The following is a 21,409-nucleotide window of genomic DNA, read 5'->3' as shown; positions in this document are numbered from 1 at the left end:
AAGGGTCGCGGCATTAGGAAGGTTGAGAACAGCTGCCCTAGAGGGACCTGACCTAGACCACATAGTTTCTTGCCGTGTACAGAGGATCCCTTCACCCACTTTAGGATTATGTCTCATGTCAGGTCAATAAATCCTGGCTGATCAATTCCTGGTTAAATTTTTCCTAAAAGCGTTATCTTGAGATTGTTCAAATTCATGGCTTGATTGTACAGCTCTGTTTGACATTGTCTACACTATGAATGTTAAGAACAATGGAACGAATCAGCATTCTATGCCAGTCCATTGAAACTTTGATTGTTGAATGGATAGACTCACATAGGGATTGACTGGGAGCAGGCCTTCAGAAGAAGGATAGCTCCTCAGAAGAACTTGAAATTCTGCTCACTGAGCCTTTTGTCTCCTTATGGTACAAAGCAGGTTTACCACTATATCTTCCTTCTGAAGAGTCACACTATTCATTAGTATGTTGAACACACTGAGAACCCTTATTCCAACATTTTTTTTTATCTAGTGTTTTCTAAATTCATGAGATCAGGGAACCGTTTTTTTTTCTGTTTGGTTTGTTCATAATAATTATTAATATTCCCCAAGGTTTTGTCTCCATAGCACACACTTTAGGAAATGCTCATTTAAACTAAAATATTGAAATCAGAATGCTGGAGGGAGCAGAAGTGTATTCATATAAAATAGGATACTCTCTGTGTTTCAGAAATAAAAGAATTGAGTCAACTAATTATTATAGCTATATGCAAAACTGGCATTGATGGATGTCTTCTTGAGCCAGCAGACATATCATAGTTGAAGTAGGTTAATAGGCAGGCATAGGCCAGTGCGTATACCTGTATGGCACCATTCCATATACTGTACAGCCAATGTGCTTGGGTCTCAGTCTGGCTCCTCCACTTACTGCCTCAGGTTCCTCCTATGTGAAATGGTGATAGCAGTAGTTCCTAACTATTATGATAGTAAGAATTCCATGAAACACTGAATGAGAAGTGCTCAGCACAGTACTTAATAGTAAAGCACTAAGGAAATATTATATAATATATAAATAGTTCTTTCTTTCTTGGATTAACCTGAGAAGAATACAGGGTTCTGAAATAGGTCAATTCTCTAAGGATTAAATGATCCACAGTTTCATCATTTGGAACATTTTATTTCATAAAGAAAGGTGTATATCTGTATTTATTGGCCCTGATGGAGTTTACATATTTCTGGTAAACCTGAAGTTCTATGCCTCCAAATCAAATCAAATCAAATCAAATCATATCAAAGCAAATCTAATCAATTTGAGTATGATTGTTTTTGCAGACAATATTCAAGTGCTTTTTTAATTATTAAATTTTAGAGAGAGAGAAGAAGGGAGAGAGAGACAGAGGGGGGAGGAGAGAGAGAAGAATTGATATGAGAGTGAAACATCCATCAGCTGCCTCCTGTATGCTCCCTACTGGGAATTGAACTAGCAACCTTTTGGTGCATGGGATGATACCTAACCAACTGAGCCACACCAGCCAGGGTTCAAGTGTTTTTGAATTTGGGAAATAACTTCAAAAAGCTTCACTGTGTTATATTCTGTTATAAATATTATGAATATTTGAATGAAAAATACTATTTTCCAACAGAAATGGGGAAATTAAGAGTTTATTTTTATACTCAGCTGCTAAAAAAAATTTTAAATAGTTTTATTGTTGCTGATTCCCCAGAGAGAACAATAAAAATTAACAAAAGCTATTACAGATAAGTGATTTTGACACTATTAAAACATTAAGAAGCTATCTGGATACTATTAAAACCTGTAGCTCTACTTCATTATATAGTATGAGGTTGATCTATGTAAAAATGTTCTAAAATCATTTGTTAACCTCATAGCTTACTGGTATATCTTTTCTCCCTCACTCAATATAAAGGACTTTAGTGTGTGTTAGTTGACATTACTAACAAAAGAAAAATAATATATTTTAAATAGTTTGTTGGAAGTTAAAGTAAAATCGTATTTTATGTATTATATAATAACTTTTGAAGCCATTGAGCATTGAAGTTAGAAATAAAAATTTATTCAATAAGCTGGATATGTTATCATTGTCTAGATAGCATGTCGTATTTGATTGACTGTATTTATTTCTCTAGTTTTAGTTTTCACAGGAAAATCTGTTTTTACCTTTTTCAAATACATTTCAATGACAGCAAAAACCGAGGGATGAGAAGCACCTTTGGAAAAAGTCAAAGTAAATTATTACCAAGTTTAGTTTTCACCCTTCATTGGATATTGAAATTTTAATTTGATTAGGAATAACCCTGCCTGAACAAACATCTTCCACTTGATTCTAATAATGTTTGTCACCTATGTAAACAAAAGCCTGTGTAGAAACTAGAACACTGAAAGAAAAGAAAACACAATTATATTGTTACATTTTTTATGTAATATTGAACACAAATATTGAATAAAATTGATGTTTAGTTCCCACATAAATGAGGCAAATGACATAAAGCTTTTATAATAGTTTTATAAAGTACAGTAGGTGCCCATAATGCTGCAGTTCAAAGGTATGGACAGATGTCATGGTGGAGCCTCTTAGAGTATGTATTTCTGTCAGCTCATCTCAGAATCATCTCACCTGTGTAGGCAAAGGGTGAGAGACACAGTAGGATGTCAGTTCTTGTCGTAATTCAAAGAGCATCAAAGGATTACTTATGTCTTCTCAAATCTCTGTCTTCTCTTTCTTTCCTTCCTTCTCAGAATGGAAGCCCAAATCCTTCAGTAAATTTTACAAAATATATCCCCAGCCTCACTTGTTATTCAGCTGAACATGTGGCAGAATGAATGTCTTATCTCTCAAATCAGTTTCTGAGTTGTCAGTTTTACTTTTCTATATTAGTCACAGTCTGATGCATAACACTGTAGTATAATTGAACATGACATGAGCAACACCAAGGGCTGAATTGGTCACCACAAGATACATTTTAAAAAAGGGTGAAAATTGTATTTTCCCTCTCTAGCAACAAATATTTGGAGCTATTAAAAAGTAGACTCCAGAGCTGATTTGTTGTGTTGATATTACAGGGGCCTACTCTCTGTCCTCCCCAAACCTTGGTCTCTCTAGTCCATACTATAGTTCTTCTCAAAGTTTATTCCATAAAATACTAATCCTTTGATCTGCTTCACAATAAGAATACTTTGCATTGGATCACAAACATTTACAATCATAAACATTTCATTTCTTTTAGCCTCACAAATCTTAGTTTATAAAACATATTATAGCCCTAGATGGTTTGGCTCAGTGGATAGATTGTCAGCCTGTGGACTAAAAGGTCCCAGATTCGATTCCTGGTCAGGGGCAATTCTCAATGGGGGGCAGGCAGGAGGCAGCTGATCCACAATTCTCTCTCATCATGGATGTTTCTATGTCTCTTCCCCTCTCTCTTTCTCTCTGAAATCAATAAAAATATTTTTTTAAAAAAAACATATTATAGTGAAGACAAAATTTATTTAATTTTCAATTTATTTAATTTTAAAATCAGTGTTTCTCAGAACTGTTGGATTAATTAACTCCTTATTTTTGAATTATTGGTTACAATAACTCAACACTAGTATTCTAAGAAACAAATTTTAGGGAATATCATTGTTCATCAATTTCTAAATGAATATTTTCTTCACTTTTACCCTCTGAAATTGGGATGTGTCTTACATTTGAGGATGTCCTGGATTCAGTGAATATAGCATTGTCCTGGCAGCTTTCACATAAGTTATTTATCAGTTAAGATAAATAAAAAGGTGTAAAAGTAAAGTGCCAGATGTCTGTTAAGGAAAGTTCTCAGACACTTCCAGTGGCACTTGGTGTTACAACCCTTAGGCCAGAAGTTAGTAATGTGGCCACACCTAGTAGCCAAGGGGGGCTAGAGAATGGAGTAATTTTTCTAAGCTTTCATGCGTGGAGATAAAATTGTTATTGCTCTGAATGAAAGGAAAACCTATGAAGCGGGGAGGACTGGGGAACTAGCACTACCTGCTACAGTGTGATCCCTAAATATCGATATTTATAAGAAGTAGATCATTTAAAAACCACTCTACAAATAGAAACTAGAGAAATATCAAAGCACAACTCTTTCAGAAGGCAACTATTGTTAAAGATGAAAACTTCATTTTGCCATTAGCAGCCAGAATATTAGCCCTTTCCTCTCCAACATCAAATAGTTTAGAAGAAATGTCTTGGTATGCATGGCTTTGGATTGTGAAGGTCAGAACAGAATGATATTCCCTGTTTCCTTCTTTTGATTCTCGGGCCACTCTGATTATCCAAATTTCAGTGGGGGAAAGTGCAACTAAAGCTACAGGGAATGATTCACATAGTCAATACTGTGTAGATATGGGCTCATAGTAAGAGCTTCTGGAATGTCCTGAATTTGATTAGTTTGCTCTCAGGCTGCTCTGTGACTGTTTCCATTATTCTTTCAGAGATTTTGATTGAATTAAATGCAGGAACTACTGTAAAAAAGTTCTCCAGTGTTAACCATTGAATTTAGCTCTTATATTTGTTCACAATATCTTTAATCACTAATTTCTAAATGGAAATATTGAAGTAGGGAGACTGTTCAAATTTAGACTTAAATTTGACTACTGTTCAATTGGAAATATAATTAGATTATGACTGAATTTTTTTCAACATTATAATTAAAAGAATTAAAATGCCCATATGTAATAGTGTGAGTCTTGTTAAAATATATTATCTATTTATACTACTGTCATTTTGGAATTTGTTTCACTCCTAGCTGAATCTCTTGATTCTATCCTTTGACAAAAAACAAACATATCATTCATTGAAGCTAGACCTCTATTACCAATACCTGAAAGCTGTTATTCTGTAACACTTACCTTTATTTATAAGGTCTTAAAATGATTCACTTTGCAGAGAAATTATGTAATAATTTAATGTAAACATAGCAATTATATAATGAGATATAAAATTTTCTCTGTGTTCATTATATCAGATGATAGACCCAATGCAAGGATTCATGCACATTGAAAGGAAATTAATTAGAAGGTGGCTGGCAGGGTGGGACTGGGTGAGATGGGCCGGACATACCCTAGAGCAGTGATGGCGAACCTATAACACATGTGTCAGAGGTGACACGTGAACTCATTTTTTTGGTTGATTTTTCTTTGTTAAATGGCATTTAAATATATAAAATAAATATCAAAAATATAAATCTTTGTTTTACTATGGTTGCAAATATCAAAAAATTTCTATATGTGACACGGCACCAGAGTTAAGTTAGGGTTTTTCAAAATGCTGGCATGCGAGCTCAAAAGGTTCGCCATCACCCTAGAGCCAACCTCCTGTGGTCCCTCCCCAACCGGCTGCACCTAGGGTGGCGCCATGGCTCGAAGGGCATCTGTGGATTGAGCGGGGTCCCTCCAGGGGTTCCGAGAGTGCAAGAGGGCACTCAGCAAAGTTGCTGTTGTACAGGATGTGGAACACAAATGTAATTGTGTAGTAAACCAGATTCAGGGCCCACAGTGCCCCAGCAACAACATAACCCACTGCTGAAGATGAAATCAGGCAGCTCCGCGAGGAATCGGGGCTCCCTCCTGTCTGGTTTCAGGGTGCATTACCCGAGAACCACAGCTACCAAGTCACTGCAGCTTAAGCAGCTCCTGTGTTGAGCACCTGCCCCCTGGTGGTCAGTGCATGGCATAGCTACTGGTTGGATGGACACTTAGCATATTAGCCTTTTATACATAGGTTTTCTGATATCATAAGGCAAATAACAATGTAAGGTAATATATGCCTATTGGGCCTCAAATTGTATGGGCTTATATTTTAGGAAAAGAAATATTAAATAAGTAGTAAAAAATCTTCAAAGATCTAATAGGTGATCCTGATAAGTCGATCTGGCTTAGTGGGTTGGTAAAAATGTTTTAAATAAAAATGTTATTTTGCTTATTGTTTCTCTATTGCTTAGTGTATTGAGAAGGGTTAGTCATTTAGATTTATTTTTATTTTTGAACAATAATTAATAAAACCAAAAAAATGCATCTGGTTTATTATTATTATTAATGTGCCCACAGAAGAAAACTGATTTTTTTAAAGGGATGAAATCTATTAGATAGATAGGTGGGTATCTTCTTCTTATTACCAGGTATGTATGGAATACATCCCATACACAAAGCTTTCTGATAGGCTTTAGAATGTAAAAGTCAAATTCTAAATGACTCAATCCTGCTGAAGTATGTTTAAAGTAATGTTTATATTTTTATTGCTTCAGCAGAGAAGGGAAATATCCTAGCTGTTATTAAATAGGGATTATAAAGTGATAAATCAAAATAACTGACATCTATTTTTTGTAAATTTGAGGCTACATAGTATTATGCTAGTAAATGCTTAAAAGCCCACTATAAGCCAATAATAGCATTGGGAGGTATGAGGATTGAATAAGAAATGTGTACAGTAGTCCCCCTTTATCCATGGGGAATATGTTCTGTGACCCCCAGGGGATTCCTGAAACTATAACTATACCAACAATAATTTATAAATTAGGCACAGCAAGAGATTAACAAAAATAACTAACAATAAAATAGAACAATTTATGACAATATCCAATCTAATAAAAGAGAAACATGCAAATTGACTGTAACTTTGCTACACCCCCAAGCTATGCCCACCAGCCAATCAGAGCGACTATATGCAAATTAACCCAACCAAGATGGTGGTCGACAGGCACGGAGCTGGAGCAAGCAGAAGGCTTGGTTGCCCCGGCGATGGAGGAAGCCAAGCTTCCCTCCTGTGGCCTCCACTGAAGGCAACAAAGTTTCAATTATAGAAGATAAATAAATCCCAGATTTCTGAAAGCTGTGAGCTTGGGTGGCTGGGGGCTGTGGCCAGCCTGAAAATAGCCATCAGCCCCTCACCTAGGCTGACCAGGCACCCTCGGGGACCCCCACCCTGAAGGGGGTCTGGCCAACCTGAAAATGGCCCTCAGCCCCTCACCCAGGCTGGCCACACCCTGAAGAAGTGAGGATCCCTGCTGGAGGGCTTGACCAGCCTGAAAACAGCCCTCAATCCCTCACCCAGGCTGACCAGGTGCCCCAGTAGGGATCCCCACCCTGAAGGGGGTCTGGCCAACCTGAAAATGGCCCTCAGCCCCTCACCCAGGCTGGCCAGGCACTCCAGTAGGAACCCCAACCCTGAAGGGGGTGTGGCCAGTCTGAAAATGGCCCTCAGCCCCTCACCCAGGCTGGCCAGGCACCCCAGCGGGACCCCCACCCTAATCTGGGACACCCTTCAGGGCAAACCAGCCAGCCTCCACCCATGCACCAGGCATATAATAAAAGAGTAATATGCAAATTGACCCTAACAGCAGAACAGCTGGGAATGACTGGTCACTATGACACACACTGACCACCAGGGGGCAGACGTTCAATGCAGGAGCTGCCCCCTGGTGGTCAGTGCGCTCCCACAGAGGGAGCCCTGCTCAGCCACAAGCCAGGCTGCCGGCTGCCAGCACAGCAGTGATGGCGGGAGCCTCTCCCGCCTCCTCAGCAACACTAAGGATGTCTGACTGCAGCTTAGGCCTGGTCCCCGCTGGCAAGTGGACATGCCCCAAGGGCTCCCAGGCTGCCAGAGGGATGTCTGACTGCCAGCTTAGGCCCGATCCCCCAGGGAGCGGGCCTAAGCCAGCAGGTGGACATCCCCCCAGGGGTCCCAGACTGTGAGAGGGCACAGGCCGGGCTGAGGGACCCACTCCCCTGAGTGCACAAATTTTTGTGCACCGGGCCTCTAGTACTCTAATAAAAGTTATGTGACTGTCGTCTCTCTATCACTAATAACTGATCTGATTACCAAGATAGCTACTAAGTGACTAATGGGAGGGGCAAGTATACAGCATGGATATACTAGATAAAGGGGTGATACACAGCACAGTTAGAATGGAGCAGGACAATGCAGGATTTCATGGCTCTACTCAGAACAGCATGCAATTTAAAACTTATGAGTTGTTTATTTCTGGAATTTTCCATGTAATATTTTCCCACCATGGTTGACCTTGGGTGACCAGAATTGCAAAAAGCAAAACAACTGATAAGGATGGACTACTGTATTTCTGTCCATAAAAAGACTCCCTTGGAGAGTGGTTCAATATCTCTGAAACTATCTACTCAAAGCAATAAATTTATTCTCAAACTATAAGTTTTTGCAGTGTGGTTAATCTACTGGCTTAGTATGCTAAAATCAGCTGGATATCTGTGATACTGCTCTTCTAGTTACTATGCAGGCACTCCACTGTGATCTGTTCAATGTTTTCTGTCCTTTTCTTCCATCATCTAAACAGCAGTGTTTATAGTAATGGAAATCAATATTTAATAACTCTTTTTATCAGGTAATAACAATTCTTTAAATAAAAACTGAACTTTCTCATTAAATTTTACATTTATAAATATTTTGTGGGATACATTTTTAAGCAGACATGTGCATTTTCAATTTTACTGTAGTCTTTTAAAAAATATATTATTGATTTCAGAGAGGAAGGGAGAGAGAGAGAGAGAGAGAGGCAGAGAGAGAGAGAGAGAATCACCAATGATGAGAGAGAATCATAGATTGCTGCCTGCACGCCCCCTACTGGGGATTCAGCCTGCAACCCTGGCATGTGCCCTTGACCAGGAATCGAACATGGGAACCTTTCAGTTCGCAGGCCGGTGCTCTATCCATTGAGCCAAACTGGCTAGGACTACTGTAGTCTGTAAAGGTATTATATACTTATCAGAAGTAATTTTGTTTGCAAGATGTTGGATCAATGCACAATTACAAAACGTTTAAATACAGACATTTTACGTCTTTGCAAAGTTTCTGTGTATTCCTAATATAGTAGGGAAATGCTAGATGGGGCATAGTGTTAAGAATTCTAGAACCTGGGTCTAGTTTCAGGGTTATCTCTTTTTTTAAAACAAATATTTTATTGGTTTTTTACAGAGAGGAAGGGAGAGGGATAGAGAGTTAGAAACAACGATGAGAGAGAACATCGATCAGCTGCCTCCTGCACATCCCCACACCTCCTACTGGGAATGTGCCCACAACCAAGGTACATGCCCTTGACTGGAATCGAACCTGGGACCCTTCAGTCCGCAGGCCGACACTCTATCCACTAAGCCAAACCAGTTAGGGCAGGGTTATCTCTTCTTTAACTGAGAGGCCTTAGCATGGCATTTAATTTTTAAAAATATATTTCCTCATTCATGAAATAGAATGAATAATATTTGCTCTGCTGTTAGAGCTAATGAGAAGACAAAAGAAAACATTGAGTATTAAAATACTTTAAAAAATTTAAAGCAGTCTCAAAAATGATGCATGAGTCTGCATCATTGACTCTGGATCTTGGGACAGTACTTATGTGTGTATGCATAACTGATGAAAAATAATAGACAAATCCTTATTTGGATTGAGTTCTGATTATTTATGGAAGCGAAACCTCACTCTTTAGAAAAGTTTGGCAAAGAACAGGGCATCGTGCTTTAGATTTTCTTTGAATGACATGAACAGAGCAAGGTCTATAAAATTTAATTTGCTTTCTTGGAAAGGTAGCAGCTGAAAATTGACTCTGTCAGGACTTTAACATGTGCTCTTAAGACATAATGGTACTGTATGTTTGGCATTACACACTTCCCAAAGTCCTTTGAATCTTCAAAGGTTTTATAAATGTCAACCAATTTGTCCCACTTTTGTTTCTTAATAACTGGTGTAAAAATCATGTTCCTTTGGGTTCCAAGCGTGTTAATGAATAGTTGCCACAAATTCATTGTTTCAAAATTAATTTCATGTAGAATCATACACATTCTCCAACATAGGAGAGACATAAAACATAATTCATGAGCTCAAATTTAAATAGCACCATGCAATTTTTCACAAGGATGACCAAAGCTCTGATTTAAGATGACAAACATAATTATTGTACTGTGTGGTAACCCAGAAAAAGCATTCTGTGTATTATTGTTAGGATTTTGTACTGTTATGATTCCCCACATGGAATTTCCATTTTAAACATATGTGGATTAGAAATTGTACATAACTAATGCTTTTCAGGGATGTTATTGAGAAAACTTGAATGTACAAAATAAATACAATAACAAATGTTATAAAAGGACATGGAATTTTATTATAATGATTACCGGGGTACATTTGAAACAGCCTGACACTTCTGCCTCTTCTTCTTCCCTAGGCTCCCTTAGCGGCAATAACGGATCTTCCAGAGTTTTTTGTTGCTTCTTACAAATGGCCTGGATGGACTCATGGCCCATTGGATCAAAAAAATTGTGCTGCATCATGGGCTTTTTCCACTGCAAGTAATGAAGTCATTTTAATTAATTCCTTATAAATTCTCCCTTTGACTCTAGATCCTGGGACAGTAATTAAAAGGTTTTAAAATTTAGAATGCTTAAATATTAATATTTGGTGAATTAAAATAAAATCTTATTCTTCAGAGAAAGCATCCTGAACATTATATAAAAGTCCATTTTACTCTGAAAATTGGTCTGTAGGGTTTATCTTAAATAGAGAGTAAATCAAAAGAGCAACGAAAAAAAGTTGCCTATTTGTTTGTCCTTTGATTTAAGGACAGATAGTAAGAGGAGTGTAAGGTTCCTTTTCATTCATAATATAATACTAATATATTTATATATATGTGCATATCCTTATCATTTTAAAATTCTTTTAAAAATATTTTCAAAAATATATTAAATTGGTAAACTAATTTGATATAAAGCAAGAACAGAATGAACTGATAGTGGATTGGATGAGTTTGATTTCATTTTAGATAAAAACAAATATATAGGTTCTGAGTCCAAAGTAATATAACTGGTCTTTTAATAAGAATAACTCTCAAATTAGTGTTGCTGATCATTCAAAAGTGTAACAATACATCTTTTGTAGTGAGTTTCCTATAAGCTCAGAAGTCCAGTAAATCAACACTCAAGTTAATGCCAAGATTTGGTGTCCAAATTATCCTCAAAGGAGTGTTTGCTGTACTCCAGCAATTAAATACACTAACATAATACTTACTGGCTGCTATCAAGAAACTATGTTCTAAGCTTTAAAGGTAATTACAAAAGAGTTCTCGAAAGCAGGCTAAGCACCGAGAGCATTGTGAAATAAGTACCTAGGCTCTTAGAGGAGCCAGCTCTGAAGCGGGGCATTTTTTTAGGACAGGAAAGTGCTGATATTTTTGTGGGAATAACATTGCTTCATTGTGTAGGTATCAGCTAGTTTGTTCTAGAAATAATGCCAGTAGCCAAGGGCACCTCTGGAGTGGCTCCCTTTGTTTATGCTACTGCCTACTAGCTCCCTGACTATCTGATGTTGGTCCTCACTGCAGTAGGGATCCACATGGGGATCTCTTTAAGCCCTATTCCAGATGGATGGGAGAGATTTAATCAGATAAATCATTTGTCATTTTGTGTTCATGTGGTTAATGTAGTACACCTCCTAGGTGATATCTAAGCATTCTACTTTAACTTTAGGTTAGACCAGTATTTCTGAAGATGCCTTAGGACAGATGTTGGTGGTGAAATGCTGAGAGTAAACGTGCTCGGCTGATTTAGACAGTGTGTTTTGGGGTCCCTAGGCCACAGACCCACAGAAGGCCTCAGTACAGGACTAAGTCTGCATTTGTCCCCAAAACAATGGAGAGAGGGTTTTCAACACATTCTGGATTTTAGAGGACACAGTTTTGTGTCCTGTGTGTTCCGCATGGAAAACCAGGCTGATGATATAATTTTTTTAATGTGTTAAGAAAAGAAAAGAAGAAACTAGGTTCTTGTGAAGATCTAAAAAATTCTATCAGAAAGTAGTAGTTAAAATGACAAAAATTGTGTTTAAAAGAGGCTGTAAAATGGAATAAATAAGACATTAAAATATTTACATATATAAATCAGTAGTTATTTAGTCAAATAAAATTCTAGCAAGATGTCAGAGGCTGAAGATGTGAAAGAGTTGGAAATGGTGGGGATGATACAAGTCAAATTTGGAGACAGAATAAAATAAGTAGAGAAAATAATAGTGTGTGTCTCAAAGGTAAAGCCCAATAAAAGTCTTCAAACAGAGTGAAAAACAATTTGTTGAACTGAGTCATTCTTTAATCTTCTGACCTTTTCTAAGTATTTCTAGTGAATTTGGATTAAACCTTCACTGAGATTCAGAAATGTCTACATAAGAGCAACATATTGCATACCATATGAATTTAAAATATTTGTCCTTTAGTTGAAATCTCCAGATTCATGGGGCTAGAAGGAATCTTATAGGTCAACTTTTTTAAGTCTTTGGTTTGATAAGAGGCGCATATAGATAAAGTGATTCACCCAGAGCCGAAAGCCAAGCAAAATTACCATTGAAGTCAAGTTTCTGACTCCTTGAATATTCTTTTCTCTACATTTCAAAAAATTATATTTGATTCTGAACCCTTGTACTGAAAGTCAAAGCATCAAAGGATTTCTATTTTCTTTTATGAAGTAGGGAACTATTTTCTTGAGGATAGCAGAGAAGGTAGTATAATGTCATTTGTTCCTATGAAATATATCCTAACACAATAATAGTTGGGAACACATATTGAGCAACTGAAATGTGCCAGCAATTTTACTATGGAGATGTACATATGCTGTAGTTACATAAAAGCCATGTATGTACAGAAATGCATATGTAAATGAATCATTTCAAAATAAATTATTTTAGAATAATTCTAAGTTAGCATTTTGAAGGGTTCTAGTACCAAGACAGTTTTAATGAGCAGAAATGATAACTTTTTCTGAGAAAATTAGATGGTTAGAAGAAAGGGTATGGCTCTGCTGCCTTCTATTAAAAGTAAAAGATTAATCATCTAGACTGAGACTATACCAGGCAACAACAAACAATGTGTACCAAAATGGCATCCTCCCCAATTATTTTCATGATCTCATTACTTATATTAGTTTATCATGGTAGCATGATCAAAATGAAAACATGTATAGTTTTCTGGTACTGGTTAACTAGTTATGACTCTTTGTGTCTTATCATATATTACATCTGTCATTTAGTAGGTGGTCAATAAATATGTATTGGGAAAAGGGATAAATTGATTCATGATGGCCAAGCTAGGAAATTATTTAAACAGAAGACTGTAAGTTTCAATAATAAAAGGCATTTATATATATAAGTATATATATATGTGTATATATATAAATGAATTCACATATATATATATATATATATATATAAATGAATTCATGTATATATATATATATGAATTCCACATCTACTGAAATAAGATTAGGATCATGATTTTTGAGAATATTATAAGCATAAAAGTGTGCTGTGTAACTTTTAGATATTTTATCAGATAGAGTCATATTAGTCTGGATTAATTTAAGAATGGTCTTACAGGCAGTTAAACTAGATACCAGTTAAAAAACCCAGAAATTTGATTTATTCCACTATATCAGATTAACATAGGTGAATTTCCAATTAATATTTCTATAATCAGTTTTTCTGATTTCCTTAGTTTAGTTACATTCATTTCAAAAAATATATAATTATCCATAACTATATTTAAGATACTGTTCTAGGTGCAGGGTATACAAATGTCAGTAACATACAGCCTTGGTCCATGAGGAGTTTCATTTGACAGATTTCTTAATGAAGAATTCAGAAGTATATAGAACATGCAAGAAACAAGGAACTAGAAAAGTCTTTGAAGTTGATAAGACAATGGGGCAATACCAAAATCACATAAAACTTATGGCTGAAATTATGACACAGTGAACTTATTGGAATCCATAAATATATTAATACAATTTTGCCTTAATTTTAAATTACATAAATTTTAGAAGACTAGTTTAGTCTTCAACTTAAAAAGGGTATGTAAATTATTAGAAATTCCATGTGCCATTTGAATATTAATCAATGTTTTATTTGAAACAGGTGTGGCTGCTGACCGAATAGCAATTCAGTCTAAGGGTCGATACACAGCCAATCTGTCTCCTCAGAATTTGATTTCTTGCTGTCCCAAGAATCGCCATGGATGCAACAGTGGAAGCATCGATAGGGCTTGGTGGTACCTGAGAAAACGTGGGTAAATAGCTGCCCAACATATATTTCTAGAATTCTTATGAGGGCTACTTAAGGTTAGAATAAGAAAAAAATTATGGTTCAAATTTTTACCCAAAATGTACAAATATATATGATACATCTATATAAATGTATGCTATATTTGGTATCTGCTGAGTTTATAAACTATTAGAAACAATTATTTGAAGAATGTATGCTATCTAGCTAAATTAGTAGAAAGACTCAAATAAGCATTGCCTTCTTTGTTGCTCTGAGCCAAATGGAGAGAGAGAGTAATTGATATCACTGATACATCTGTTGAACCTTTCAGTTACCAAGGTAGATGAATAGATGTCAGATAAATCAGATTTAGAATCAGATGAATAAAATAAAGAAGCATTTTACAATTGCCTCTATTCATCAATATCATTAATTGTCTCCATTCCATTTGCTGAAGAAAGACAGTTTGCATTTTTACTCTCATGTACCCTGATAACCTACTTTGAGAGCTCATCTACTTAAGAGCTGAATTATTTGGCTACGTAAACTGCAGGTGATAGCTAGTAGTAGACATATGTACTGCTCACCTTTTTTTCCCTCATTCACTGAGTACTCTGGACCTGCTATACAACATATACAATATATGCTCTGAGAGAGTGGGGGTCAGATATTGAGGAGTGGCAAAAAATTTCTTTTAAAAATTTCTTTTCACATGTTTTGCCTAATAAGATAGTGCTTAGAATGGACTAATGGACTACTTGGGCTGGTACTCGTCTGATGTATGAGTGCTTGTTTGGCTTCTGTTTTGTATTATAATAAAAATTACAGTCTTTTAGGGGGTTAAAAATATAAATGATCATTGAGATCCAATTAAATCTCATTGTGTTAGTCTGCTTAGGTTAACATAACAAAATACCATAGACTGGGTATCTTAGACAATAAGCATTAATTTCTCAGAGTTCTGGAGACTGAGAAGCCCAAGATCAAAGTGTAGCCAATTCAGTTTTTGGAGAGAGCCCTCCTCCTGGCTTACCTTCTCACTATGTTTTCAAAGGGCAGAGAGAGAGAGAGAAAGAGTTCTCCTGTCTGCTCCTCTTCTTATATAAACACTAATCCCATTATGAACCCCACTCTGTTCACCTCTTTTATAGCTGATTATATATGGAAGGTCCCATCTCCAAATACCATCAAATTGGGGATTAGGGCTTTAATAGGTGAATTTGGGGGAACACAATTCAGTGGATTGCACTCATTATCCCATTTAATACAAGTTGTCTTTTTGAAGTGGTTAAGTTTTTTTTTTAAAATATATTTTATTGATTTTTTACAGAGAGGAAGGGAGAGAGATAGAGAGTTAGAAACATCGATGAGAGAGAAACATCGATCAGCTGCCTCCTGCACATCTCCTACTGGGAATGTGCCTGCAACCCAGGTACATGCCCTTGACCGGAATCGAACCCGGGACCTTTCAGTCCGCAAGCCAACGCTCTATCCACTGAGCCAAACCGGTCTTGGCTGAAGTGGTTAAGTTTTTAATGGCTTTGCTTTCATCACTCTCTTTGCCCATATTTCCTTAATCTATTGAACACTATTGAATTTTCTTGAACTAAACCAATTTATACTTATATGGCCAATTCAACATTGAATATCTATAAAATCAATTGTTTTATTTTTCTTACCATCTGTTTCTCTAATCAATGAATTATGTTAGATTTGGAGCCAAATAATTTGTGCTTTTTTATGTTCAGTTTCAAAATTAGAGATGATTAAAATTGTTTTCTTTATCTTTTGTGTAATTCAGATAACTTTCTACTTTATTAACTTTAAAAATTATATTAGCATATAGTATTTCTTCAAAGTATCATGAGCCACAAATAGTAGTTGACGTCTTATGAGAAGTTACCTATAACTTAATAAAAATGTAAAAATACCCTTACATAAACATATACTTTATCAGACTACCCCATCTAAATATAATAAAACTTATTGTCTGTTTTACATTAAACTTGGCTCTTTTGCATTATAATTATAGATGCCGAATGAAGTAATTCCCCTATTAATATCACCACAGATTTTATTGACAGTCACTTTTCATCCTTGGGAAATTCTATAATGTAGATAGAGTTATTTATTAAAGTGGTTTGAAGCAAGATTTTAAAAAGTATAATGAAGAAAAAAGGGTGCAGGGGAGAGTGTAATGTCAGTGAACTGCTCTTTTAGAATCAGTCAACATTTTGAAAGTTACACATGTAAGCATCAGAATGTTTATTTCAGTAAAGTTGCACATAGGTAGGGTGTTACGGCATTTTTCTAAGTATTACGTTTACTTCTTTGCTTGTTCCTAATAGACTGGTATCCCATGCATGCTATCCGCTTTTCAAGGACCAAAATGCTACCAATAATGCCTGTGCCATGGCAAGTAGGTCTGATGGGCGGGGAAAACGGCATGCCACAAAGCCATGTCCCAACAACATTGAGAAATCTAATAGGATCTACCAATGTTCTCCTCCATACAGAGTCTCTTCTAATGTAAGTCTGAATGTCAAGAATTAACAGTGGTTTACTTGCTCAAAAAATATATATAGCTCTACTGTTATTAAAGCTATTTAAAAACTATTTAAACCTATACATTTTAAGATAATGTTATGTTTTCAGGTATAATTTCTGATATTCTTAAGGTGACCATTAAAAATTTCCAGTTTGGGTATGATTTCTGATCTTTATAATGTGAGCAGTATAGATGATTGACTTACATTTAAAAATGCCCATGGAAATAGAGTTTTTAAATTATGTTTTAATTACTTAATATACGTGACAAGCAAAAACTAAATTAAACCTTTATTACTGACTTTTTATTTATAGTCATAGCTCATTTTATCAATTCTTTGCCTTACTCCACAAAATAATTAAAGTAGACATAGCTGTAATGGGCAAAAGATGCCCTTGGATTCTAGTTTTCCTGATAATAGCACTGGCAAATTTTATTCTATTGTATCAGTGTTATCCAGACCTTCTCACTTTCAGAATATCTCACCTTCACTGTCTTTCAGTTACCTGTGAAATACAGTCTAATATTTTTACCACAACATATAGGCTTTCATGATTTGGTTCTGACCTGCTGCTTTTACAGCCTTTTGTCTGGCCAGCATCTACCCCTCCACCCACTCATTCTGCTCCTGATATAAGGTCTACTGTCTGCTTCCTAGATACCCTAGATACACCATGCTCACTTATGCTCCTCTACTTAGCCAAGTGGTTATTCCTCTTACTCAAATGGTTTTCCCACCTATTTCCATTTGGTAAAATCCCACATACTAGGTATGTGTCAAGGTCCAGGTCAAAACTTTACCTTCTCTGTGAGGTTTTCTTGACTCCTAGGTAGGATTAATTTCCCTTTCTTGTTTGCATCTATAGCACTTTGAGCTTTTCTCTGTAACAGAACTTATCATTTATGTTGCTGTCTGTCTCATCTACCAAAATGTAAATGCATTGAGGATAGATTCAGGGACAATATTTGTTTTTATCCTGGGTTTTGGTGCTATGTGCTCTGTGATATTTGTGAATAGATCAACGGATGAATGAATAACCTGGCTCTTTACTGAGGGCTGCATTACACAGTGGGTAGCAAGATTTGTATGTTAAATCTGCACTGAGGAACTCCACTGAACATGCATCTGGAATCGCTCCTATGATCAAAAGAATGGAAATAGCATTAAAAGCCAATGATTAAACATGGTTTTTAACTTAATTTTTGTGACCATAAAAAATAATTATTTTCTCTCTATTCCAACATTATTGTCAGTGTTACAGTCAATGAAATAAATGGGTGCATGTTGTTTTTAGCAACTTTATCAATGGGGCATCTCACATGTGAGTGTTTCAAAGCCTGATTAATGGCAGGTGGTCAAGGCACATTGGATTGTATAACTCCTAGATTGATTGTACAACGCCTGACATTATATACCAGACAATGGGGATAGAATGCTCTGATAACAATAACAATGCTCATTGATAATTCTCCTTCTAGGAAACTGAAATAATGAAAGAAATCATACACAATGGACCAGTTCAAGGTATGCTTGGATGAAATATGGCTGTGTGTTATTTATTCCTTTAATAAAGAACATTACAGTTTAGCTCATGCAAAAAGAGCTTAATAAAAGGAAGAAAATTTTTACTTTTAGAGTGTTCATAAGGGTTCATCAGTTCTAAGGTCAGGGCAATCATGGGAAATATGCTCATATAATAACTTCATTAGTTGTCATTTTATTTAAAAAATAGATTCATCCATAAATTTAATTCTTAAATATTAATGACACATTTGATGAAAGTCTGATAAATCTTTCCAACATGATTATAAACCAAGCAGACAGTCAAACATAAAATGCTAAGTAATGGAGCTCATTCAATTGTTCAGTCCTATTTAAAATTCATACATAGTGTTAGAAATTTTCTCACCTTCAGCTTAAATGGGTCAGGAAATGGATTAAAAAAATCAAGGTTTAGCAGTAGAAATAAAGTAGATACACTTATTTTTCTATAAACTCAAAACAAATCAAATAAGCCAGTAGGATTTTGTGTTTTATAAAAGGCTTTCTATTTTGATCAATTTGTGTTACAGATAGTACGCAGTAAATAAAATTACTGTACATTGACTTTGGTTCTAAGATATCATCTCTGATACATAGTTTCTCTGCTTACCTATTGAGTTTTATTTTTCGCCAATGGCATAGCTAAAGATACAGTCACAGTGTATATTCTCTGAAATAAATTTCTTTGAAAGGCATGAAGAACATATCTAGTGAGATCTGAAGTGGAAATATAGGTTGTGAACAATAAAAGGCCCAAAATATATTATCAATGTACTGGGATGAACCAAATACATTAAACCAAAGCTTAAATTTAAAATATTTGATATACACCTAGGGAACTATTGGCCAGTTCTTGTTTTTGTTAATGGTGACCTGATTAGTATTGATTCAATATCTAGCAGGCACCATGGATTTTAAAATTATGTTGGAGTAATGTATTGATTGTTATCATCACTTACTACTTATTGAGAAACTGAAGCTTCCACTAAACATATCCTGGGACATGTTTTAGTTTTTAAAATCCTTGAGCCTTAAGCAAAACCTGAAACAAATGAATAGAAAAAATTTTTTTCTTTACAATTGTGTCATTTTGGTTGGCTCTTCTAAGAGAAGGGCAATGCATGTATAATTTAAATATATTAAGTAAGTGGAGTTTGTGTGACAAATTTGAAGAGCAGAGGCATTTAAAATCAAGGATGAATTTAAAAATAAAACTTTGACATTGGCTACTTAAATGACCTTAGGCAAGTTACTTAACCATCTCTGAATCTTCAGATCTAGTTACCGTCATAAGTTCTCTATGTCAAAAAAAAAATTGGGATCATAATTATTTAAAACAGAACACCTTAGGTTTCTTATATGGTCATACAGTTAAATGTTCATAAATTTCACACAACAAATCAAAGGTAAAGAGGTAAAATTTCAAAATAATAAAATTGAAAGGCAAAGTATTCAACCCCCATTGAACAAATGTTTGTTGAGAAGCTATCTCCTGCCAGCCTGAGCCGGGAGTGAAAGAGCACAGTGAAGGTGAGCTTCATCCTGCCCTCAAGCATATGATAATTCTGCATAAGTTTTCTGCAGGTTCAAAATAAAATTGTACTACAGTAGCTTATATAGTTAGATGTTTGTGGGTTCATCAAATCTGTTTTGGTGTCAGGAATGGAAGAAAGGAGCTGCCTCCATGTTCATTTTGATGGCTTTCTTTAGTTGGCTGTGTTTTTTCTGCAATGAAGAATATTTTATTCATGATGGTTAACAGAGTTTAGAAAAGCTACAGAAGCTAATCCTATATCCTATATAATAAAAACCTAATATGCTAAATGTTCAACCTTTCAACCAGTTGCTATGATGTGCACTGACCACCAGGGGGCAGATGCTCTGACTGGTAGGTTAGCTTGCTGCTGAGGTCTGGCAGATTGAGACTAGGCAAGATGAGCCTGATACGCCCTGGTGCCCTCCCACAGTCCCTTCCCAGCTGGCCAATCTCCCACGGTCCCTCCCCGGCCTCTAAAATATTTCTTCTAATTAATTTCCTTCCAATGTGCACAAATCCGTACACTGGGCCTCTAGTGGTTCTATAAAAAAGGAAAAAAAAGTTTACACTATCTTCCCATTTTTATAAATGCTGATTGACTCATCTTGCTATAGATGCAAAGTGATGTCTACCCATTGTTGCATTTCCCCCCAGTCTCAATAAAACAGGATAGAAAAGGCAACAGAATGCTGACTAAATAACACTGTGTGCATTTTTCTACAATATGTAGAATGAAAAATAAGTTTAGGTTATGGAAATAGAAAAGCAAAGATCTGTATAGAGCACAGTTATATAAATTCTTAAAAACTTATGGGAATGTTTTATAAAGTCGATAAAGAAAATTTAACATCTTTTGAGAATATTTGAATGGCATCAGAAAAGGCATGGAACATTAAAAATAAAATAAAAATGGAACATTAAAAAGTGATATTTGACCTTGGAATAGAAGCTTCATGTTAGTAGCTATCAAATGCTTATGTTATGTAAAATGCATGTCAAACTAAGATAGACAAGCAGGGTACATAGTTATGAAGGGGCTTACCAATCTTCCCCAACTAAAAATATTTTCAGTTCACATCTTCTAGAAGTTTAAAGTCTTCATTCTGAATTTCCCAAGCCCTTCAACAAAGCCCACAATACAGAAAAGAAGTAATCTAGGTGAGGAAATGAAGGAGAGCTTTATAAAGCATAAGCTCTCACTTTCTAAAGAATACAACATTGGCTCAGCTCTCCAGAGCTGGGAGGCTGGGATCTTGTCAGAATATTCTTTTGCCAAGGGTTTGCTTTCTATTCAAGCTCACCAAGGAAAGATTTGTATTTATTTCTAAGGATTAAGGACAATTACTTTAAGCCCGGTTTGCTGGGCTCACTCGGTGCTGCTAGCTTAATTAGAGTTTTAAGAGGCTTGTGGTGAAGCATAAGGTTAATGGAGAAATCGCAAATCACTAGCCAAGTGCCAAGGTCCTCCACTGCAAAGACTCAATTCCTCGTAATAGTGTCTCTGTCAATTAAGAATACCTGGTGTTTTAAAGGTATAATGTGAATTTAAGTAACACTCAAACAGCTAAAAGTTGTTCTTAGAAGAAGAAAATATTGCAGCCACACGTAAGTGAAATCATAGGGCACTCGTCTTTCTCTGGCTTATTTCACTTCCCATAATATTCTCCAGATTAACTAACAAACACAATAGAAACAGACTCATAGATACAGAGAACAGACTA

At 35.8% G+C, this 21,409-nt stretch overlaps 1 protein-coding gene across 2 annotated transcripts in view; it reads left to right on the top strand.

Moving 5' to 3' along the window:
• TINAG (tubulointerstitial nephritis antigen) overlaps window positions 1-21,409 on the top strand; it is a 73,186-nt gene that overhangs the window by 19,318 nt on the left and 32,459 nt on the right. For both annotated transcript variants that reach the window (XM_036318363.1, XM_036318362.1), the window contains exons 5-8: window positions 10,207-10,330; window positions 13,935-14,085; window positions 16,409-16,589; window positions 18,088-18,133. In XM_036318363.1, the coding sequence (XP_036174256.1) occupies window positions 10,207-10,330; window positions 13,935-14,085; window positions 16,409-16,589; window positions 18,088-18,133 (502 nt within the window). The remainder of the gene's footprint in view (window positions 1-10,206; window positions 10,331-13,934; window positions 14,086-16,408; window positions 16,590-18,087; window positions 18,134-21,409) is intronic.

Source organism: Myotis myotis, unplaced genomic scaffold (genome assembly GCF_014108235.1).
Source record: "Myotis myotis isolate mMyoMyo1 unplaced genomic scaffold, mMyoMyo1.p scaffold_m19_p_7, whole genome shotgun sequence".
NCBI lineage: Eukaryota > Metazoa > Chordata > Mammalia > Chiroptera > Vespertilionidae > Myotis > Myotis myotis.
The sequence above is the reverse complement of the archived record's forward strand: the minus strand, read 5'-3'. Positions and strand labels throughout refer to the sequence as shown.